The 23,188-nt window shown below is 44.7% G+C and overlaps 1 protein-coding gene and 6 non-coding genes across 7 annotated transcripts; 4 read left to right on the top strand and 3 right to left on the bottom strand.

The window, feature by feature from the left end:
• The first annotated feature begins 141 nt into the window (after positions 1–141).
• On the top strand, positions 142–18,961 carry TTF2 (transcription termination factor 2). The gene is given in 23 exon segments (XM_050333691.1): positions 142–212; positions 214–366; positions 552–638; positions 1,711–1,777; positions 2,236–3,198; positions 4,064–4,190; positions 5,300–5,491; positions 5,724–5,881; positions 6,868–6,949; positions 7,260–7,373; positions 8,161–8,311; positions 8,992–9,097; positions 10,120–10,310; positions 11,142–11,295; positions 12,013–12,104; positions 12,839–12,921; positions 13,383–13,522; positions 14,193–14,363; positions 14,961–15,019; positions 16,135–16,288; positions 16,612–16,694; positions 17,687–17,761; positions 18,596–18,961. Coding segments are annotated over 23 exon segments (3,618 nt in total). The 3' UTR covers positions 18,741–18,961.
• A 945-nt stretch (positions 18,962–19,906) lies between these two features.
• Positions 19,907–19,989, top strand: TRNAL-CAG (transfer RNA leucine (anticodon CAG)). The gene has a single exon. It is a non-coding gene; the product is annotated as a tRNA-Leu (tRNA).
• Positions 19,990–20,284: 295 nt separating this feature from the next.
• On the top strand, positions 20,285–20,358 carry TRNAI-AAU (transfer RNA isoleucine (anticodon AAU)). The gene has a single exon. It is a non-coding gene; the product is annotated as a tRNA-Ile (tRNA).
• A 584-nt stretch (positions 20,359–20,942) lies between these two features.
• Positions 20,943–21,016, bottom strand: TRNAT-AGU (transfer RNA threonine (anticodon AGU)). The gene has a single exon. It is a non-coding gene; the product is annotated as a tRNA-Thr (tRNA).
• A 289-nt stretch (positions 21,017–21,305) lies between these two features.
• TRNAS-AGA (transfer RNA serine (anticodon AGA)) lies at positions 21,306–21,387 on the bottom strand. The gene has a single exon. It is a non-coding gene; the product is annotated as a tRNA-Ser (tRNA).
• Positions 21,388–21,574: 187 nt separating this feature from the next.
• On the top strand, positions 21,575–21,648 carry TRNAI-AAU (transfer RNA isoleucine (anticodon AAU)). The gene has a single exon. It is a non-coding gene; the product is annotated as a tRNA-Ile (tRNA).
• Positions 21,649–21,911: 263 nt separating this feature from the next.
• On the bottom strand, positions 21,912–21,983 carry TRNAH-GUG (transfer RNA histidin (anticodon GUG)). The gene has a single exon. It is a non-coding gene; the product is annotated as a tRNA-His (tRNA).
• Positions 21,984–23,188: the final 1,205 nt, after the last annotated feature.

The following is a 23,188-nucleotide window of genomic DNA, read 5'->3' as shown; positions in this document are numbered from 1 at the left end:
CGGTGGGCGGGGCACAGGGAGCACACAGCGCTGCGGCGATTGGCTGCGCACCGCCCGCCTTGCCCCGCGCCGATTGGTCGGCGCGCAGGCGCGGGGCGGGATTGGCTGTTTCGAAGCGCGGGCGCGGCGGTGTCCCTGGCCATGGAGGCTGTGCCGTGCGCAGAGCACGGTGAGGGGCGGCACGGGGGGGGGGGTGTGAGGGGGTCCCGGTCCCGGTCTCGGTCTGACCAGTTCCGCGCTTCCCCGCCCCCCAGGGTCCCTTTGCTTCCTGAAGACGGGCGTCCGCGATGGCCCAAACAAGGGGAAGAGCTTCTACGTGTGCGGGGAGCGGGGCTCCGCGAAGTGCGGCTTCGTCCTGCCGGCGCCGTAAGTGGACGGGGCGGTGGGACGAGGGACACGGGGCACCCGCGGCTGCCCTCAGGGAAGCTCGGTGCCGTGTCAGCGCTGTCTGACTCACGTAGTCTTTGTTTGGTCCCACGTGATAGTTTTGTTTTGCCGTGGCTGTTCCCCGTCTCGTCTGTATTCTTCCGCTTGTCCTTTCCTCCTTTCAGTGTCCCTGCTTCTCACTGCTTGATCCACGAGGGATGCGTGGTGGAGCTGCAGGTCCTGGTCCAGCAGCAGGACAGAGATGAATACCAGTAAGTTCCTCGATTTTTTTAAAAGCTGGATATCCGCCTTAAAACAGGTAAAACCTACATTCCTTTTTCCATCTTTGTGTTATGTTCAGTGCCTAAAATAACCTTCTTAAACTGCTTCTGACTAATGATGCTTTGGGTTTTGCAGTTACAGGGCAGAAAACTTGAATCCTGTGGTTTAGTAGTTTTTCTGTAATGAGGCTTCAACATCCACACAAGCTGTACCTGTGTCCTGTGGGGGAAGAAGGGCTGTTCTTAAAACATCTCATTTTTATGCCATATTTGAAGACTTAGAATGCTACCTCTTAAAAATGAAGAGGCTGTTGACTCTCTTCATTATTTGTGAACAAGTGAAAGTCTTGAACTGGCAGACTTTCAAAGTGGAAAGGAGGGTTTGTTGTACAGGTTGGAGCATTTGGAATTGTTTGATGGCAGCTGACTTGTAGTTTCCTTCTAGAATTGAAAAGACTCATCCAGCCTTGAGGCCTTCACTTAGCGTGTTTGCCACTGTTATTAGCATTTATATCCAATGACAAAAACCTGAGTCAACAGCTAATGTTTGCTTTTAACAGAGTTGAACGTGGCTCTGTGGTTGAGTTCATCCAGAACTCACGATGGTTGCATCAGATTCACCAATTTTAATTCTGATAAAGTTTGCAGCACTCCTGGTTGGCTGCCAGTTAAGAAAAAGAAGTCACATCCAAAGTTTTTCTTAGTTGCTTTAAGATGAGGTGGCCTGTGCAGTGTAATTACATCTTGAGATCATAGGATTCTTCTGATGCTCTGAACTTACATAATATTTTTGCCTGAGCAGTTACTTTTTTATTGCTAAAAACAAACAAACAAACAAATCACAACAAAGTAAACCCAACGCCCTAGGAATCCTTATCCAGAGAACAGTGCTCTTGTAAAAAGCTTTGTTGCCAATGTTCATGGTCTTTTGTTATCCAAAAGTTTGAAGGTACAGATTAAGAGAACTTTTTTGTGATGTTTCTTGTGCAAAGTACTTTTTAAAGAATGCTTAGAGCTTCTTTAGTGGTTCCTGTGGTTCAAATCTTGTTTTAATCTTTGGTAGGTTGTTTTACCGATGCCTTAAAAGTAAGTTGAATGGGAAGAAATGGTGTGGAAGCGTCCCATGGCAGGTATGACTGTTTTGTTTGTACTGTTATTCCAACATGACTTTTCATTCCTTATCCAGTCATCACCTCTGAGACTATTTAGTGGGAGATTTTATATTTTCTAGCTGAAAAGTGTATCAGACTTCTGTCCTATAGATGAGACTTCTCTTTCTCCTAAATTATGTGAAGTGCTCAATGTTCTCCAGTCTTAAAAGAAACCTAGACTTGATCTCTGGCTCTTTTCTCAAGGATGGTGCTCTTGGGACTTGATCCCTAAAAAACATGGGAATGGCAAAGAAAGCAGAAACCCAGTAGTTTTGTTTTGACTTTCTTGTAAAATGTTTATCCTGATTCTATTAAAATAATAGGAAAGATGATCTTTGTAGAGGATGAAGGCTTGCTTGAGATGATTAGGTTCTGTGTGTTGTTAACAGGCTTTAATAAGTTGTATGTCAGCATTTACTCACCTTTATGTGTTGCAGGATCCAAAAGCTACCAAAGTGTCAAAAGCTTTAGAATCCCAGCCCAACACAGCACCCCTCTCCAATCCCACCAGCCAAAGAAATCCATTCAAAGTGCTTGACAAGAGTTGTGCACCATCAGTCTGGAAACAAATGAACCAAGGAAACAGGGAGGAAAGTAAAGCAAAAGGCGTAAAAGCAGAGAAGGAGAGCATGCTGGTGTCACGTAAAGAAGAGGAATCAACCTCTGATTCCTCAATAGAGACACAACCTGTAGAAGGGCTGAAAACTAAAAAGAAACCATCCACAGGAAGTACAAGTGATCCTGAACTTCAGGAAACTACGGTGTCTGAATCTGAACTTGGCCTTTCTGAGACCAGGAAAGGGAAAAATACTGTTTGGGAGGAAAAGAAATATGGTGGCAGTGGCAGGGAATCCAAGAAGTCTTCTGAATGTGCGGACAAAGAGCCAGGCGCAAGATCAAAACTCTTTTCACTAAATCTTGAAAAGCAAAATACAAGTACTAAGCCACCAGAGGACAAGCAACTGGAAGAAAAAAGCTTAAAAATCTGTAGGGATAAAGAAATGAGAGAGAAAGGTGTCACTGGTCAGAAAAATGCAGAAATGAAACCTAAAGATATGAAACCTAAAATGATGCCTAAAGAAGATGCTATTTCTCCAGCAGTGCCACCTTCCCAGCGTGCTGCTCTGGCAGGAGGAGCAGAGGCAGCGCTGCCCGAGGCACAAATCAGGCCAGGGCTGCCACAGCCTGCTGGTGAAGCCTCTGGCAGTGACAGTGATGAAGTACAATTTGTTCATTCCTCGTCAGGTAAAAGTAAACCTGGGAAAACAGTGGAGATTCCTTCAGGAAAGAGTGTGCAGGGGGCATCTTTACCAGGAGCAATAGCATCACATCACGTGGAAAGACCCCAGGACCGTAAAGAGCTTCATAACCATCTTGTAGTCCAGCTGAATCAGAAAAAGGTCATTTATTGCACTTATTTATTTGGGGGTTTAATTGTTTTGTGTTCAGGGTGACTTCCCTTACTCATGACAGGCATCAGAATACGGTATCACCTCACAGCAGAAACTCAAAAAATGGTTTAGGAAGATGGGGCAAGGGAGGGAATTCAGCCTATGCACAGACTAGTTGTATTAAGCAGATAGAAGACAACTTACCCCTAAGGTAATACAACTTTCTGTATTTGGGAATGCTCAGTTTTGACCTACCTGAGGTTGTGCTTGTCTTTTACCCTGAAAGCAATTTGCATAAGATGCATTAGTGCACAGCCAACTTAACCTTTTTAAATAACCCGGCTGTTTCTGGTGGTGTCTCTTGGCCTTGTGTAGTAAGACTGATCTAGCTACAAAAACTCACATGAAGATGAAATAAAACTATCTGTTTGGGGTTTTTTAATAGTTGCCAATAACTATGTTCTATAATTTTTATTACCCCCATTTGCCTAGACTACAGAACAGAGCCTCAAAAGAAAGTCAGAACAATTTTTTGTGCTAGTGTAGAAAGAAACAAGCAAGTAGGTTAAACGTTGGGTTCTTAGAGAGATGTTAAGATTGTCCAAGTCACTTGAATACCAGTTTCATAAAAATAGGGATGCCCTGTGTCCTTCCATCTTTTCTAAACAACATTAAGTGTTAGTTTATTTTCTGCTAAAAGACTACTTAATTGCATTGAATGGCACTTGAAAGCTTTTGGAGATTGCAGAACAGTATCAAAATATAAGTTAATATGGCATAAGATTAGTGTTTTTAAACTTCTGACCTGATTGTTCTGTGTTGGCAGAGAGCTTGGTAACCACATTCAGGTTTTGGTTTCTTTCTTGTTTTGCAGAGTACACTGGCTAGAGTGAACATTCAACTGCTGCCAGATAAAGGAGAAAGGTTATTAAAGCAAGTGCAGGATTTGGAAGCTGCACTCAGTGCTCTTAACATTTCGACAGCAGATACTAATGAAAAAGGTAGGGCTACAATTTTTTTGCTCCAGAACTTTATGAAACAGCTTGTCTTACAACAGTTGTTAATATTGAGGAAATATAGTATAAACTTGCATGTGGTTTGTCTGTTGAGATTCACTGAAGATGAAAAGTGTTAAATTGTAAAGTATGAGTTTGGGAGCAGATGAATGGAACAACTCTAATGTTTCCTGTGAAGCGTGGTGGCTTCTCAAGGGAGTTTCTTCCCAGAATTAGGATCCAGGGCTGGTTTTCCTTCCAGCTTTGGCTACATGATTGAGACAGGTGTCTCTACTAGACAGTGGCAATGAAGTGTTAACTTCCTCTGTTGCAGTGTGGAACCATGCTGTTTATGCATGTTGTTGTGTCTGGATTTTCAGGTAGCAGATACAAAATAAGGAGCTTCCAGTTTGCCATTCCTATGAAGTGATTTCCAAATTCTATTAACTAGTATTAATCGCCTGTGCAAGAGAGAAGCATTTTGCTGAGTTACCTCTACAATCACCTCAACAGGAGAGTTACTTTGTGATCACAGTATCAGTTGTGTTGTTGATGAAAACATCCAGTTTGACAGCTCTGGAAACTGAAAATCTCTGGCAAGGAAGCAGGAGCTCACAAGCTACAACACAACAAAGCAGCCACACTGCCTTATACCATATCTGGTTTTAAGCAAGATAGACCTTTCTGTGAAGGAGAGAGAAGCTCACAAGTTCTTGGCCCATTCGTTCTTGGAAGTTTTGATAGTTTTATGTGTCCAAACTATTGACAAGAAAGATGTCTTCAAAATTAATAAATTGTCTGGGAACAGTGTGCAAAACTGACCTCGTGTTTGCACTAATCTGATCACAGTTGCAGAGTTCACTGTGTTGCTAGAAAACCATGTATTGAGGCTGGAGCTGAGCTCATTGCCTGTCACGTAGGAGCAGACTAAGAGCATGCATGTTAGCATTTGTAGTGGCTCAGGTGATGTGGTGACCTGCTGTTGAATTGGTGTGACCACTTAATATTTTGCAAGCAGACTATTGAGCAAAACAAAGGCTCTTCTCTGGGCTCTAGTACAAGGCTCTGAGGTTCACTATGAAACCTTTGTAGACTGTGATTCCTTTCTCCTTAAGGACAGGATAGCACAAGCAGCAGCTGCCGTGAAGAATCCTTGCCTAACTCATGTGACAGGCCAGGTGGTACAAAGTTGATAACACCACTCCCGCTCCAGGATCCTACAGCAAGCACTTCCTCAGGCTCACACAGTCACCCTTCTGCTGCTGTTACTTTGGGTTCCAGTGAATATTGTGGCCAGAGTTTTGGAAGTAAGTATAGAAAGATTTTTTTCAATAAAGAGAACACTGTTAAGTACTACTTCTGAAATAATCCTGCAATTTGTGGACATATGTGAGAGTACTCGACCTTTTTTGTTACTGTGAGTTGAATATCACCCCCCAGGCATCTGTAGCTGCTGAGGTCAGTCTCTGAGGTGAAAGATACTGCTTGGGAAAGTTATCTTTGTAAACACATCTTATGCCTAATACTGTATCTTTGCAGTGAGCTTCGGTATGCAGAATCTATATGGGGGAAGAATGACACAAGACCGACTCAGGGCTGTACACAGTGCCACATGTGAGGCTATTAATCAGCTTCACAAATCTCTAGAATCCTGTCCGACAGAGCAGACAGTAGCTGAAGATCCCCCTGGATTGAAGGTGGGTTGGCAAGGGTGGAAGCTGTCATGCTGATGAATGAAGCATAACCTCTGAGTGATACCCTAGAGCATCCCTTCCTTTCCACTCTGACGTAGTTTGCAGTCTTCATCACGCTGGAAGGAGATACTCTAATTACATTCCACCCATGGGTGTTGCTTTATATTGCCAGTAGTGGTGTTCTGCCCTCTTGCTGTGGTGCCTTCAGAACACTTAGAGCTTGAATGAAGTAGCAGGGCCTCAGACAAAGCAACCAACCCACAACCTTCTGTTTGTACGTGACTGGCAGAAAAGAGGCATGAGGAACAGGCCGAGAACCTTATTGTTCTTTTTTCCTGGTGAGTTACAAGAAATGGTCTTTCAAAAAAGCGTTGCAGGTGACTGACTTCATTCAGTGCCACAGATGTTCTGATCTGCCAGAGAGCAGCTCCTGATCTGTCAGGTGATGCAGAGCCCATATTTGAGGTTATATGCAAGGCATTGGAAGGCACGTGCCTCTAAAAGATGATGTGTTGATGCATATATGTTGTGTCACTTGTCACACCATCTTGTGACCTCTCAGGTAGTGGGGAAGGCCATTTAATGTTTTGTGATGGTAGTACGTAGTCCCTCTTCCTGTTTTAAGAGTCTGTAGGGGTCTTGGACTTGGTGGGAAAAGGGGAAGTGTTCTCAATGCCTTTCCTTGACAGTGATACCTGTTGTGAGCAAGGTAGTCTTGGGTGGATTTTCCACCTGCTCTCTCAGAGCACTGTGAGGCACTGGATTAGTTTGTCCATGAAGCGTTAGGAAGAGTCATCTGTGCTACTGCTGACCTCCTGTCTGCAGGAGTTGCTTACCTTGGATATCCCAGTCCATGTGGAAAAAGAACAGGCGTGTAAACTCCTTCTAGTAAGACAGTGGAACAGTTCAACAGGATGATTGGTACAGGAAGCAGAAGTGTCTGAATTTTGCAAGGTGTTTCCTTCAAATCCTCTGTCTCGCCCTCTCAGGTTCCACTGCTGCTGCACCAAAAGCAGGCACTCGCCTGGCTACTCTGGAGAGAGAGTCAGAGGCCGTGTGGAGGAATTCTGGGTAAGCAACAGAACAGGAAAGTGGATTTTGGGGGGCAGATTTATGGCAGCAGCAGTTTTGCATGTAACTTCCTTGGAGGCCAATAACTAATTATTTTGTAGGCATGTTGAAAGGGCTTGTTTTTCTTTTCCCTCTTACCAATTACAGCTATTAACAATTACAGAACATACCCTGAAATTTTCATACGTGTGTTTTTTATTTTCTGGGTTCCCCAGGGCAATTTCTGTTGTAGTATTTACCCTCAGTGTAGATCTGAGCTAAGGGGGCTCATTTCTGCAGCCCATCACAACTTTTGTGTGTCTCTTTGCAGCGGATGACATGGGCTTAGGGAAGACTCTAACGATGATTGCTCTCATTCTGGCCCAGAAACAGCTGAAGACAGAGAAAAGAAAGGAGACCTTAGATGTATGGCTATCCAAAAATGGTACAGTTTTTATACTGAATAATGTAAATGAACTTATAATGTTATAATTTATAATAAATATTTTATATTCATTACTTTATATTGGTTTGGGATTTATTTTTTTACTGACTATTTTACTGAACCAATTAAAGCCAGCATATGCTCTTTTGAAAAAAATTTCACAGTTTTTTAAACATAAGCAAACATATGCATAGTTTTCATAAGGACTTAACATAGTCACTACTCAGCTCCCTGTGACTGATCTTTTTTCTTTTCCTCTCACCCCCAAGATTACTTTTATCTTATCCATAGACATTAGGGCTGTTAGAGTTTTTAAAGAGTACTGTTTCTGTGTCCACAACCTGTTACTGTCTGCATCCTCATGAGACTGGCTGGACTACTTTTTCTTGTATTGCCAAGTTTACTGACTGTGTGGATGTGTTCTTCCTGTGTGGTTCAAAATGGTAACATTTCAGTCTTCTAGAATAGCAAAGAAGAATTTACTTGGTACTGTGTTCTCAGTAGGTATTAGAGTTAGTTCCTGTATTCTAACCTTTCAGGCTTATCCAGAGGAAGTGCACAGGTATATAGCATAACTGAGCAGACAGGAAGTGATGCTTTAGTGTTTAAATAGATTTTTTTCCCACCCAGAACTAACAGTCCTCAAGAGTGTAATGTAGAGATGTCCACAAACTGCTCACAGGAAGAGTGGACCAGCTTTCTTAATTGTTGTGAATTTCCAAAACTTCTGTCTTTGTTCTAGTCTGAGGTGAAGACATTGAAACCTGTCTGCAATATTTCCTTTCAGATTCCACTGTTATCCCTTCCCATGGCACTTTAATCATTTGTCCTGCATCCTTGATCCATCACTGGAAGAAAGAGATTGACAGACGTGTTGCCTTTGGCAAACTGAGGGTCTATTTGTACCATGGGCCAAACAGAGATAAGCATGCAGAGGCGTAAGTGCTAAACCATGAATGTGACCAAGAAAAGTAAAATACTGTGTAGCAAGAGATTGTGTTTATCCAAGCTGAAATTCAGTGGCTGTAGAATGATGAAAGAATGTGAAGTGTGGAAACATGGAGGAGCTTGAAGGCTGATGTCTGCTGTCAAGGTGTATCTAGCAAAACATTACTGGCCTGTACCCATACTGAGTGGTTCTGGTGGAGGCTGTTGTTCCTTCTGGTAGGAAAAAAGGGTGTATATTCTCTAAAATGTCTCTTGCTTGCACAGATCATCAGTGGCAATTTCTCCCATGCTTGTGTTTTGTGGTTGTTGGGGTTTTTTTTAATGAGCTCTGTGTATAGATCACAAAATTTTCTACACCTCTTCACGCTGAGCAGTATTTCTAGGTGCAGTATTTCTAAGCAGGGTTCATCTCATGTGGTGTGCATTCTGTACCACTGGCTTTTACTGTCACCTTGAGCTTGCTGCGTCTACTTTCAGTAAGTATAAAATGGGGACAATGCATCCTTCCTGTTTGACTGCTGCCAAGCTCAGTTTTCTGTAGAACTCAGCATTTCAGCCCCTGGAGAACTGTGTTGTTCTTAAATGTATCCTTCAGCATGCATTGTGTCTGTCTTGCAAAAGGAATTCCTCATTTGTTCTTGCTCCTGATTACTACTTTCCCTTTGTTAAGGCTTTCTGGATATGATGTTGTTGTCACAACCTACAGCCTTCTCTCCAAGGAGGTTCCCACAAGCAAAGAGGAGGGGGAAGTCCCTGCTGAGGACCATGATGTGGAGGTGAGAAGCCAAACTGTTGATAGGGAATTGCCTTAAGGTTTTGTTCTTCTGAGGTGTTCCAAGGCCATTATTGCTTCAAGTAACACCTAATATGTGCTACAGTGAGCAGCAGCTTAAATATTTCTTTTCCATAGCCCCCTGTTGAGTTTGCACAATAAAAATAAAGTGATGAAAGTGCTGTGAAGTGCAGAAAGGTGATGTCGACCAATACTCACAGTGAATCTGTTCTGTATAATTACAGAATAGCTTACATTGAATACAATGGCAGTGTCTTAAAAAATGATTTTAAGAACGCAGTGATGAATCTTGTACTCTTCCTTTTGAGGAGAACGAGCACTGGAATCTCCCATTTGATGTTCTTTGTTGCTTGAAGCACTGATGTCACTTTAATCTACCAGAAACCTCTTTTGCTCAGGCTCTGGGTCAGTCTGAACCGAGACTGAGGCAGCTGATGTGCTGCCTTGAAGAAAGAGCAGTGTGCTTGCTAGGCCGTGAAAATAATTAAGTGCTTGCTGAATGCTAACTGAAATGACTACACAGCATAGAGGATTCCCCTTGCTGGTGTGGATATTGCTGTCTCCTACCTCTGTATACAGATCTAGATGTAGCTCCTCTTAAACGAAACAGGACTTTGTATTTCCTGAAACTTCTAGGCGGCATCTATAAAACTGTTGAGAGATCAGAATAATTATATGTGGTCCTTGGTCTCTGCCTAGAGAAACTGATATGGAATGCCTCTGTGGAAGCTAGAAGTGATGTAAAAAGCAAGAAAACCAGCAAAATATTAGAAATTTTTATTAGGAACAGGCCAATATGTTATAATCTTCAGCTTATAAAGTGTATGGAAGCTTTAAAGAGATGATTTTTGGACACCATTTCTTATCTGACAATTAGAACACAAATTACTGCTGACTAACATCAGGAAAAGGCTTCTTGCTGGAAAAATATGTTTGCTTGTGGCTCTTTGGAGAGCCTAGCAAGGTTACTGCTCTAGGTTATAAATAGCCTGCTTTTTCTTTCAGAGTGGGTCATCTCCCTGTTCCCCCCTGCTCAGGGTAGCTTGGGCTCGACTTATACTGGATGAAGCTCACAGTATTAAAAACCCAAGGTCCCAAACCTCCATAGCTGTGTGCAAGCTGAGAGCCAGTGCCAGGTGGGCCGTCACCGGGACGCCGATACAGAACAACTTGCTGGACATGTACTCCCTGCTGAGGTGAGCTGCTCGTGGCTGCACGTGACCACAGGGACAGGGCCCTGATCTTACTAATCCTTCTCTGATGAAAGGCTGAAGTTGTTTCTAAGTTTGAGATGCTTCTGAGATGTGTGGAGTAGTGAGACCAGTTATATTAACAGCTCAGGCGCTGAATTGCAAAGGTTGTGGCTGAGGCACAAGGCTGACCATGTGTCTGCTGTTGTTTTTGTGCTTGTGTAGCTCTTCTCCTTCCAGGGAGGACAAAGGGGAAATTACCTCAGATCTATGTCTCTAAGATGAATATTCACACAACCAACTGTAATGAAAAGAAGTTTTCTGAGTTAATCCTTGTTGCTACCAGGGCAGCCTGGGAGGACTTTCTTAGAGTGTTGTGCTACAAGAGGAAAGGGTGAAAACTTTGGCTTCTCTGAGCAAATGATAAACAGATGCTCTTCGTCACTGAGAGGGGAAAGATTACAAGTGGTCTTGGACTGAAATTAATTTTCAAGTAAGAAGCTTGGTATTTTGAAATAACAAATGAATATGTTTTTGGCAAGTGCCTCTGCACCTTGATGTCCTTCATTTGCTGTTGATGCTTGAGACATAATGGGCTAAGAGGAAGTGATGGCTACAGCATCAGAAGGAGGTGATTACACTGTTAGTGATGGCAAGAATTTTCAGCGAACAAATTTTCACCACCATTACACCGGAAGTGTTTTACTGCTCCTTGGTTATGCAGTTACAGCATTTGGATATGGTTTGTTTTGGATAGGAAGGGATTTGGTTCTGGTCACTCAAGAGTAACTGAACTCTTCTTCCCTTAGTATGAAGTCTCCTTCCTTCCTGTCATAGGTTTCTACGTTGCCCTCCTTTTGATGAGTACAAAGTGTGGAAGTACCAGGTAGACAACAACACGAAGAAGGGAGCCGAGAGGCTAAGCCTCTTAACCAGGAGCCTCTTACTGCAGAGAACTAAGAACCAGCTGGATTCCACTGGCAAGCCCTTGGTAAGAACTTCACCCTACACAACTATACAGACACTCATGTCTGCTTATTTACCTGCATAAATTTGTTAACGGGTGGGTTTTCCTGTCTACTGCAACCTCTTGAGCAAGAGCAGCAAATACCTGTGGAATGCTTTAGTTGCTTATCCAGAAGGCAGAAATATACACAGTAACTAAACCTTTGTTATAAATTGCATGCAGATAAGAACATGTCAGGTAATTGCAAGTAGATGGCCACTGAAGTGGAAGGTTAGCCTAGGCTGCTGAACTAGACCTCTGAGAATCAAAGCTGCTACCTGTCAGATGGACCTGGTGTGTGCTGGAGACTATTTACAAATAGTCTATTCAACTGAGGTCACTGGTGTGTCTGTAAGCCTTTAAAAGGTGTAGTTTTGGAGTACTGTCTGATTCTGAATGGGGAAATGAGAAGCTACTTTTACAATGCAAAAAATTAATCCCTCCGTGGTAGTTTCAGAGCAGTCCATGCCTCCTGTTCTTGGATGACGTGGAATAAAAATTTTTATCTTGAGTGTTAACCAGGCTACTTGGAGTTTTGTGAGTGTCTATGTTGTGTCATAGTTGCATTAATACACACATAGCTTTAAAGAATAAACAGCTGTGTTCTGAGACTTAGAATGGTGTGTTAGATCTTTGCTGATATTTGTGATACTCTAAGATTTTTGCCCTATACACATCTGATCCTGTGAATTTGTACCTCAGGTAACTCTGCCCCAGCGTAGCACACAGTTGCATCAGTTAAAACTATCAGCAGAGGAGCAGTCTGTGTACAATGTGCTCTTTGCAAGATCCAGGTATGAATGTGGGTAGAGATACTGTATTTTGTGGGTTTGTTTCTTACTGGTGTGAAAATCAAGAAAAGAAACTTATTTCAGATGAGAAGAGTTTTTGGACAAACTCCTATTAATTTTTTCCCTTTCTGACATATCTGACAAGTATGTTTGAAAATACATTGCTTGTACTGATAGTAGGCAAAACTGATTAATTTCTTTTTTTTCCATAGATTCATGCCTTGTATGAGCTTTGTGTTCTAGCCTTACACTTAATCTCATTGATTTCAAGTGCCAAAGACTTGGAATTGCAACAGTAGTTCTCAAATGATGATGTGCCAGCACCTGTAAAGGAGAGAATTGTCATCTTTGCTCTGTGATACTTGTGCAATCAGAAATTATGCTGGCCTCTCCAGATGATTGTAAAGCTAGCCTGCATCACATGGTGTTCTCCCAGGGTTTCTTTTAATGCTGTCAATGTAAAGGGTTTTCATTCCTTTTAAATATACATTTAAAGGTGTCCTTATACTCAAGGTATTCCAATAATCAGACTTGCTGCTTCTTGTGATTTCCAGAATGGATCTTGGTTTTGATCGTACTCAAGTTAAACAAAACTGGGGTTTTTTTCTGATCATTTTGTGACTGAATGATTAATGAAACCTTCCTTTTAATGCATCATCAGCTTGCTTGTTAAGCGCAGGGCATTCTTGCCTTTTTTTCCTGCTGTACATTCCAGTGTCTTTGTCTTGGTTTTGTAGGTCAACACTACAATCCTACCTAAAGAGACAAGAGCAGAAAAATGAAGACAGAGAGTATGCTGGTGGTAACCCATTTGAGAAAGGTTTGAGCATACCCTCCCCTGAAAACATTTGCAGAAGTGGCTCTTAAGTGCCCAGTTAACAAGGGGGAACAGACCTGGCCACGTGGGGTCAGTACTTAGAAATTCTTTGGATAATGATCCACTGATGTTACAGAGAAGCCTACTGTAGTATTCCAAAAGTATGTTCTCACTGTTGCATCTCTGGGAAAATCTTTTAACTTCCTTGGGTCTAAAATTTATTTCTGAAGTAAAGGTCTCACTACTCAGACAATAGGTGTCAGTGTTATAAGGTATTCTGACTTGTCTTGTTGTCTTTTTCATTTTTTTTAAGTGGGGTTTGATGGGTTCCTGTGTTTAATCAGGTGTTTGCTTGACTGTTGATTCTCGTCTCTTATTGATGAATCTCTTCCTGGAGGTTGGCTGGGCAGTGCTTGGAAATGGCTCCAAGAGCTCTTGATGTTTTGTCTTCCCTTCCTCTGCAGTTGCACAAGAGTTTGGAGTCAGTCAAAAGGAATTTTTAGCAGGCTCACAAAGTGCCTCCCAGGTCTCAAGTACTGTCCATGTCTTATCCATGCTCTTGAGGCTCCGTCAGTGCTGCTGCCATCTCTCCTTACTGAAAGTGGTAATTGCATTGCGTTGTATTGTATTGTGAGGTCTTTTGTAGGGAATTTTGAGTGTTTCTGTAAGTGAACAGACTGTAACACCCTTGCATCTCTTAGCATGACTTATATGGGCAGCTGTGTCTCTGGAAATACTTTATTTAGATTTTAAAAAAACAAATAGAATTTTAATGTGAAAGAAGTCTGTCTTAACCTAGCCTTGAAAAGTGCTTGAAAGTGTATCCTGTTTTAAGGGCTTGTGTTTTGGAGAGCTCTGTAAGTGCTTTGATTGAAGTTGCTTGCATGAAGTAGATTAATCTTTCAGAAGTTCTTGGCTCTATCTTATAAAGCAGCTGCAGAATAAATTCACCTATTAAGAGAACAGGCAGGAATTTATCTTCTAACATCTTTCATCCTGCAGTTGTTAAATGCTGTGGGAGAGGGAGTCTGAGGAGACTGAACCACAGAAAATGGCTAAGCTCACATGCTTTCTTTATGCTGCCCCTTCTTGGGGAGGGGCCCAAAGGTACTGCTGGTCCGACCCAGTAGTGTTCCTAAATCTTTTTGTCTTTATATTGCACAGCATCCTTCAAACCCGCTGTCCTCAGCAGACATTGTGCAGGCTTGGATCAGTACTGAATCTGATCTCAGCCTTGACTGTGATCCCTTATTATATTGCTTTCTTTCCCACAGGCTCTGGATCAAGTTAACTTGAACAGTGAAGGCCTTTCCCTCTCCATTGAGGAGCAACTTGGTGCTTTGACACTGTCTGAGCTCCAGACTCCTGATTCCCAGTCAACAGTCTACCTCAATGGCACAGCTTTTAAAACAGATATCTTTGAAATCACCAGGGAGAGCTCAAAGGTATTCTGCTTGTGGCTTTCTTACCTTCCTTGAAAAGCTTAGATTTCAGCACTTTGCCTTTTAAATTGTTAATGAATTGTCACACCTTGGTAATTGCAGATCAGGCTAAGTTGCCAATTTAGATGAAATCAGATGAGTAGATTGATAGCCTTCTGAACCCTTTGTGGGAAGGCTCCAGCTTCTCAGGTGTTAAGGGGTGCTTCTAGTAAATCTGTGAGAATCTGACTGCTGGAAAACTGTCAGTGAAAATCTTGAACACTGGATTCACAGAAGTTCAGAAAATCTTGCATGTGAGACCATGGTGCTTGTGAAAAGCTAGAAAAAAATGGATGGCAGCAAGAGGAGAGATGGCAATAACTTGGCTTCTCACAGAAAGATTGGAATCGATAAGACACGTTTGTATGATTTGATTTCTTGACCCACTTTTCTGTGGTGGTAGTGTTCTTACCAGTGACTCTTAAAACCTCTTCAAAGTCTGAGCACAGAGAAATTCCAGTTGAAAAGCTATTTTGATCGGTTTCTATTTTCATTAAGGGTAGCCAATTGTGAACTGGATTATGAGCAAGCAGACTAACCTTCTGTTTTGCTTTCCTGCAGATAGCTCACCTCTTGGCTGAACTGAAAACTATTCAGAGTCACTCAGAGCCTCAGAAAAGGTTAGTGAGCATGTCCTCTCCTTTAGTCATAGTGATTTAGAGAAGTGTGTTACTTGACAACAGCAGAAATACTTTTAAATAATGGTATACAAATCTCCTGGTATGGTAAAATGGTAGCAGTGCTGCAATAGTTGAACACAGATTTTGAGAAAAAAAATCTAAGACAAAAGAAGGGAATTTAAGATGTAGGTAAGTGTAACCATAAGGGAACATGTGAGAAATCTCAGGCTTTGAGGCCCAGGAGGACTCTCTTCTCCAAAAACAGAATTGGAAATAACTTGGTTGTGCTGACAAATATTTGTCCTCTGCTCTGCAACCCACAGCTCAACCCCAAAAAAACTGGAGGAATAAAGTAGAGGTTAAACCTGACCGTGCTTGAGATAAAGGAATGCACTGATCAGAGGGCCTGTAGTGCAGCTGAAGTCCTCCACTCTCACTGAGCAGGTTCTCCCTGTCTTGGCTGTGCACCAGACTGCAGCGATACAGGGGTTTCTGCTTGCTTTTGTAGAACAGTGCAGAGTGCTCTTACAGGTGTGTGGCTGTGAAGCTGCGACACCTCTGTTATGTTGGGGGTGGGTTGGAAGGGGGCATCATGTTGGACATTTCCGGAGTTGCACCATATGTAGAAAGCTTTTTTTCCAGAGTCTTTTCCAAAATGCATCCCCATCATAAGAATGGGAACACCAACATTGCTTTTGTTCCCTTCCAAGAAGCTATTGAACAAATTATTACCTCACAAACTGTTTAGTCCAAGACTTGATGAGTGAGAGGCTCAATCAATCCAAGTTCAGTGTTGCAATTGATTTTTGTGTACTGCAGAAAAAGCTCAGCATTGTGACTTGGAATTGTGATTGGTAGGTGGAAATGTAAAATCCAAAGACAGAGGTGAAAGTTACAGACTTAATTTGTCTGAAGTTCATTGGGTATTAGCCTTCCACAGCAGGTTCTACCACTATACCTAGAGGTGAATCTGTTTCTGAATTGGGAAGGGCTTGGTCCCAGTCTACCATTGGGAAGAGTGCCTGAATTGTTGTCTCCTCCTGGGTGAGACAGTGCAGTAACCAACCTGTTACAGTAACACAGACCTTGTCCTAAGCTCCCTGCTCTCTCTCCAGTGTTGTTGTCTCCCAGTGGACGAGTATGCTGAAAGTTGTGGCTGTGCACCTGCAGCGACTGGGGCTCAAGTACGCAACAGTGGACGGCTCTGTCAATCCTAAACAGAGAATGGATGTGGTAGAAGAGTTCAATAGCAATCCTAAAGGGCCTCAGGTATGCCATCAGGGCAAGGACATAGTCCCTAGTGCTGCTGCTATGAGCAGCTGTGATAGCTGACTTGGTGATTCCATTTGCTGGCACCACTATCGTTTGGACCTCTACGTGCCAAGGTCAGCAGAGAAGGGGGGAGCTGTAAAAACAAATGTACATCTTATAATGGGCAGGAGCAGCTGCTACTAAGCCCCTTTTGACATCCACCTTCTGTACTAAAATCAAACTCCAAAGCTAGTTCAAAGGTTGTCTGAATGTTCAGTGTGTTCAAATGAAGCATTCATTTTTTGGAAATGGGCTCCCTAACTCTCTTTTGGCCTTTGAAGGTAATGTTGGTCTCATTGCTGGCTGGAGGCGTTGGCCTGAACTTGACTGGAGGAAACCATCTCTTTCTCCTTGACATGCACTGGTAAAAAGAAACAAAAGTTCCATCTCTGAGAGTATATGTTGGGCACGTTGCTTTTCTTTCTCACCACATGTATTGTGATGTCTGATACAACGGGGATAGGAGGAGAGTGTAAGGACTAGTGTTAGTTGTAGGAAAGTGTTTTTACTACAGCTTTCATCCAAGACACTAATTTGTCAATCCAATGAAATACAGTTCTGTAGGGGTAAGAAAATAGAGGAGATAATAATAAAGCCAAAGAGGCAGATATGCAGCTCCGTATCACAAAAGGTTACTGGGGACTTGGCAGTCAGTCCCTGCCCTAATTTCCTACAATAGTGAAAATGGTACAGTCGTGCCTACAGGAAGTTTTGTCTTGAAACAAATCAATTGTGTTGAGCATAGTCACTAACTAGGCATAACTAAGGTACCTTTGGGTTTTACATAATTGTCTATGAAAATAGTGTGTTTGAGCTCCTAATATTTTTTGTCCCTCATCGAAGTCAGAATGGCAGTTTTTTTAAACTCAGTGTTGCTCATGGGAACTTACAAAGCAAACTAATGTGCCTCACTGCAAAACCAGCTGCTGAGTGGCAGCATTAAGGCGATGTTTCCACAATATGGAAGTTATACCAACAAATATTCCCTATAGCTTTGTCAAATGGAACCATTTCTTATCCAAATATTCTTGAGTGATGGCCTCTTTCAATAATGGGGTTTGCCTTTCTGCTTCACTCTCTTTCCTCACCAGCTACTGGGCTTTCTCTGAGTACAAACTGTTGGCCAGAAATATGGGTCTACATGGACCAGTGGTCTAAGCCATACAGCTGGCTTTGTGAGGAGCTGTAGCATTCTTCTACCCAAAGCCAGGGGTGAATACTGGCCAGCGAGCCTCTAAACCTAAGGTAACCTGGGAGCAGTTTCAGCTCTAGAGAGGATGAAAGCAGGATGCACTGCAGGCAGGAAAATGAGGCATCTATATTTTTTATATTATTATTATTTGTTTTACCTTGCAGGAATCCTGCTCTCGAGGACCAGGCGTGTGACCGCATATACCGAGTGGGGCAGAAGAAGGACGTTGTGATACACAGGTCAGGATTTTACTTAGCAGTAAATGAGGCAGCTGCTACCCATGTGCTGTCTGGCTTTAGTCAGTGAGACAAGGCCTTGCCTTCTTTACTCAGAGCTAGACACAAGGTCTGGCAGTGGGATTGAGGTCTGGGCACTGAGATAGAACACATGAAAACCTTTTTATGTTGCACTTGCCTGTGTGTTGCTGTCCTGAGAGCTAACAGGGATTTCTTGTTTTTCAGCCTGTGGTTTAGTGGGAATGTCCTGTTCATTCCTGAGAATAATTCAGGCACCTAACCTTTCCTCTTTTCTTAATTCAGTGGAGGTTTTTCACCTAAGCCTGGACCTTTCTAGCATCACTAATAACATCATATAGAACACTTCTATTAAGTGGCAAAGTGAATTTTTAGAAAAAGCATCTATAACTAAGACCTAAAAGACTAACTTACTTATTTATTGTAAAAGCACATTCAAAGACACTGGAAGCCAAAGTGCTACTTTGGGTACAATGATTTTGGTAAGTAGATGCCATCAGTTATCAGTCAGTCATTTCAGGATTTTGTCACAGAATTACTGCTGCTTCAGATGACCAAAGTCAAGGCCCTAAGTGCATCAGGCTTATATTTGAAAGGTTATAATATTTGGATATGAGGACAGCTGGTTTCTGTTCAGAGGTGTATTTTGTCAGTCACATAACAGAGTAATTGTCAATCTCTAAGTGAGATGAGTCTTTGGGAATTTGCTGGGAAAGCACTTAAATAATGCTGACATGAAGAAGAATGCACTTGAGATGATGTGGCGCCCTTTTTTTTTTTTTTTTTTTTTTTTTTTTTTTTTTTTTTTTTTTTTTTTAGGTTTGTCTGTGAAGGAACAGTAGAAGAAAAGATCCTGCAACTCCAGACGAGGAAGAAAGGTCTCGCCCAGCAGGTTCTGTCAGGCAAAGGAGAGGCCCTCACTAAGCTCACTCTGGCTGACCTCAAAATTCTCTTTGGCATCTAATTATCTTTTTCAATACCCAACAGAAAGTAATTTATACCTACAAGTAATGGTGCAGACTTCAACAAAAGACTCCTGTTTTGAGGTGGTCATTTACTTTAAACAAATAACTACATTTTTTAACTTTTCTGGGAAGAACAGTTCAAGAATTTGTTTCAAAACTAAAATTAGATGTTGTATCCAAAGGTTAATAAAATTATAAGTTAAGCTGTTGTTTTAAAACACTTTTAAATAAATATTTGAAACAAATATATGGGTTTCTTGGGTTTTTATGTATACTTTTTAGTTAGAAAACTTTCCTTTTCAGCACAGGAGATGCACAGGTGTAAGTGAAACAAGAACAAGAGAGATGAACATGAGGTAGGAGAGTTGAGAAGGTTGAGTGATAAGGTTTGGTAGGTGTGAAGGAAGCAAAAAAAATTTTTGAGCACAATGCTGTAAGAAGACTTTATAAACTTTAGAATCTGTAACAAAATTAAGGAAGGACTTAGAGAAATACTTCACCTTCTCTTTTGTTCTTTAGAAGGTCTTTTTATATCTAATTGAAGAACCATTTTGCTATCCTGCTCCAAGTTTTTATTCAAGCTGGGAGCTAGATTTCTGTTATGTTCCTATGAAACAGAACCTGAGTTCCTGATTGTTGTGGGTTTTTGTTGGTTTTATTTATTCTGCGTATTTAATAGCCTAAGGTTTCATTGATGCAAGTCTTTTCATGGATAGACTATTGTTGCTTAGCAGATGGTCACATTTTGTTAATAGCAGATAATTTGCAAGTCCTTGATTAATGGTTTGTATTCTCTCTCTTATCAAAGTGGTGTGTGCAGCTGCGTGACATTTTTAGACAAGTAATTTTTTAATTAGTATTGCACCTTCTCTGTTTCCATCTCCCTTTTCTGTATCCCTGGTCGTATCCACAGCCTGGGTGCAGAGCAAAGGCCCGAGGCTGCAGGGCAGAGCCGGGGTGTTGTGGTGCCATGGCATTGCCCTTCCTTAGGCCTGTCCACAGCCGCCAGCCCCCTTTGGCTGCTGCTCCCTGTCTCGTTCAGGTGCCGGAAGATAAGCGGGTAATCGCTCCGTGTGCCCGTGGATCGGGCGGGGGTCGCCGGGCCGGGGCTGGGAAAGTGGGAGCGGCAGAGCCGAGTGGGGCCGGCCGAGGAACGCAACCAGCAGTCAGGATGGCCGAGCGGTCTAAGGCGCTGCGTTCAGGTCGCAGTCTCCCCTGGAGGCGTGGGTTCGAATCCCACTCCTGACAGCTTCCCTTTTTGCCCGCGCTCCGGGCGGTGCATTTTGACGCGCGAGTCGCCTGGCCCCGACAAGCGCGGGTGGGCGCGGAGGGGCCGCCGTGTCTGCGCCCACCCGCGTGGGCGAGCGGAGGAGGGAGCTGCGCCACGGACAACGCGTGGTGTCCGCGCCTCCGTCCGGCGCGGGCGATGGCGTCACGGACGCCGAGAAATGGGATCCGCTCCACGGCGGCCGGAAAGGTCGCGGTGACCGCCGCTCCGCCCGCAGTCCGGGACAGGGAGCGCTGCCTACAGCAACTCCAGCGTGGCCGGTTAGCTCAGTTGGTTAGAGCGTGGTGCTAATAACGCCAAGGTCGCGGGTTCGATCCCCGTACGGGCCAGGCATATTTTCTTTTAGAGCCCGTCTCCCTTCTGGGGGCCGCTGGTGCTGTTTCTTCCCCCGCCCTCTTTGTGCCGATCGGCGTGGGGAGCAGAAGGAGGAGATAAAGTCGCCCTTTTGCTGTCGCCCAGACCTTGTCATGGTCATCCAGGGAGCAGAGCAGGGTAAAAGCCGCCGCCGCTATAGTTCTGGTTTGATCAGCCGCGGGAGTGAGTTAGGAGTAGAGGATGGCCAGAGGGAGGAAGGGAGGGGATGGAGGACAGGCGGTGCCAGGAGCTGACACGTCACGGGCGGTCCCCGCTTCAGGGAGGCAGCCCCTTTTCCTGTCTGAAACGAAACGGACCGAGATCCACATCGGCGCTAGAAAACTCCCCAGGGGTCGGCAGCTGCTTACACGGAGACGCCTCTGCGGGGAGAAATGGCGAAAAGAATCGGCCCCTTGCACCCCGTTTATCTCCGATACCCAGACATGAGCCGCCCGGGCCGCGCTGGGCTGCTGCGGGCACCTGGCACGGGGCAGAGCTGGCCAGAGGCCCGAAGGAGCCCGGCCAGAGACAGGCGGCATCTCCCCCAAAAGGAGAGCCCAGGCACCGCTGGGATTCGAACCCAGGATCTCCTGTTTACTAGACAGGCGCTTTAACCAGCTAAGCCACGGCGCCGGGCGGGCCGCGGCCAGTCCCGCCTCGCCCTGCCCAAAAGGGCGGAGGCGCTCCTGGGGGGGACCCTTCCTTCCACCCCTGCCGGCGCGGTGGGAGAGGGGCGTCCCCGCCCCGAGCTGGGGCTCTCGGGGAGCGAATCCTAATTCCCGCCTTTTCCGTATTTATTGCTGGTTAAAATCTGTATCGCGTTAAAAAAAAAGAAAACAAACAAAAAAAATCCTACGGATTTGGTGCACCAGAAGCGGGGGAGCAGAGGGGGAATATACAAGCAGTAGAAAAAAAGATGTTACGTAGTCGGCAGGATTCGAACCTGCGCGGGGAGACCCCAATGGATTTCTAGTCCATCGCCTTAACCACTCGGCCACGACTACCGGATGTTTCATCCGTTTTGGTTTCCCGCACTTTCCCGCCCGGGAGGCGGCTCCGCCCCCTCGCGCCCTCATCCCGTCCCTGCCTCGCGCGTTCCTGCCACGGCGCCGCCCCCGCCGGGGAACGCCGGGAAAGGCGCGCCAGCCCCTGATAGGCTGTCCATGGATGCGGGGAGATCACGGTCCCAACGGCCGGTTAGCTCAGTTGGTTAGAGCGTGGTGCTAATAACGCCAAGGTCGCGGGTTCGATCCCCGTACGGGCCAGTTGGTTTTGTTTTTGGTTTTTTTTTTGGTTTGTTTGTTTTTTTTTTTTTAAGCGTTGATTATTTCTTGCCGGTTGAGCGTTTTTGGTCACAAACCATTCCCGCGCAGGGGCCCCAGGCGCACCCAACCCGCAGCCGAGGCCGGGAGGACCAACCCCGACTCGGCTCGGCTGAGTTCCCGCAGCAACGGCGGCAAAAAGGGGGGAGGGGAGGAGAAGAATTTAAAAAAAAAAAAAAAAAAAAAAAAAGGGAAAAAACCACTCTTGCCGTGACTCGGATTCGAACCGAGGTTGCTGCGGCCACAACGCAGAGTACTGACCACTATACGATCACGGCCGCTCAGCGCCCGGCGCCACCGCCGCGGACGCCGCAGCATTCCGCCGCCGCGCCCCTCCAGGGGCTGTTCCCGGTGGGGAGGGAACGGGATGAGGCGGACAGGAACCACGAGAGGAAAGGCGACGGCGGCAAAACGGCAAGGCCACCTCCCCGTCGGGGAATCGAACCCCGGTCTCCCGCGTGACAGGCGGGGATACTCACCACTATACTAACGAGGAGCGCGCTGCGAGCTGTGTCCCCGGCGGCCGCCCCGAGGGCGGGAGCCGCCTGAGGGAAATGGCGGCGGGCCCGGGCGCCCTCACGGAACCGCCACGCTGGCGGGACGGAGCGGGCACGAAGGGAGACCCCACAGAGGCTTTTGTGGCTGCCTGCTGCCCGCGATCTGCCAGGTATAAACATGAGGTTTGCGGGGAGCCCCGCTTCACGGAGCGGAGTTGAAGGGTGTGGCTGAATGGGAAACCCACCCCTCCCCAACTCTCCGAACCATCAACCTGTTGTCCGCCATCTGGTGATGTGGGCACGGTTTGGGTGGTTTACAGCAGTCAGAACTTCCAGTCATATCTCCCAAGGAAAGCTGCTGGCGTTTTCTCTGCTCAAAAGGCAGCAAACTTGACACTGTGTAATCGGTTTTCCATTAAGTACCAAAAAGGGGAAAAAATAACAATTTAAACTATTATTTCCTGTAGTGTTACAGAGTGTAGGGGAATCAGGAACCTGCAGATCAGGAGCTGGCGTCTGATACGTGGCACAGAAGTGCGCACGATGTTTGGGCACCTTTATAGCCAATTTCTCACATGCACATGTGTCGTTTTGCTCCGTCTGTCATCATTTAGATGAGCACTGGTGATGATCTGCGTGCCAAAGATGATGTTCCAGATCAGCGTTCCTTCAGACTACCTTACTCTGACCAGCAGCTTTCAGGGCCCTCTAAAGCGAGCTCGTATGAAGGAGCTGGCTCACACAAGTGGAGGAGGCAGAAGGATAACAACTTACAGCTGTAACTACAGGATTTCTGTATACATCAAATCATTGCACATGGTCATTAAAAGCTTTCAGAGACAAATGCAGTGGCAACACTTAATTCAGTAGTGTTATTTCTTTAGAAACAGAACAAATAATGCCCAAATACTCAGTATTTCTTCTTATGTCGCACTAAGTGAGGATGAGGATGAGCACAGATGTAGCAAAAGACTGCACAGGGAGAT

Source organism: Myiozetetes cayanensis, unplaced genomic scaffold, assembly GCF_022539395.1.
Source record: "Myiozetetes cayanensis isolate MyiCay16 unplaced genomic scaffold, myiCay2020 scf5-8, whole genome shotgun sequence".
Lineage (NCBI taxonomy): Eukaryota > Metazoa > Chordata > Aves > Passeriformes > Tyrannidae > Myiozetetes > Myiozetetes cayanensis.
This window is presented reverse-complemented; position numbering and strand designations above follow the sequence as displayed.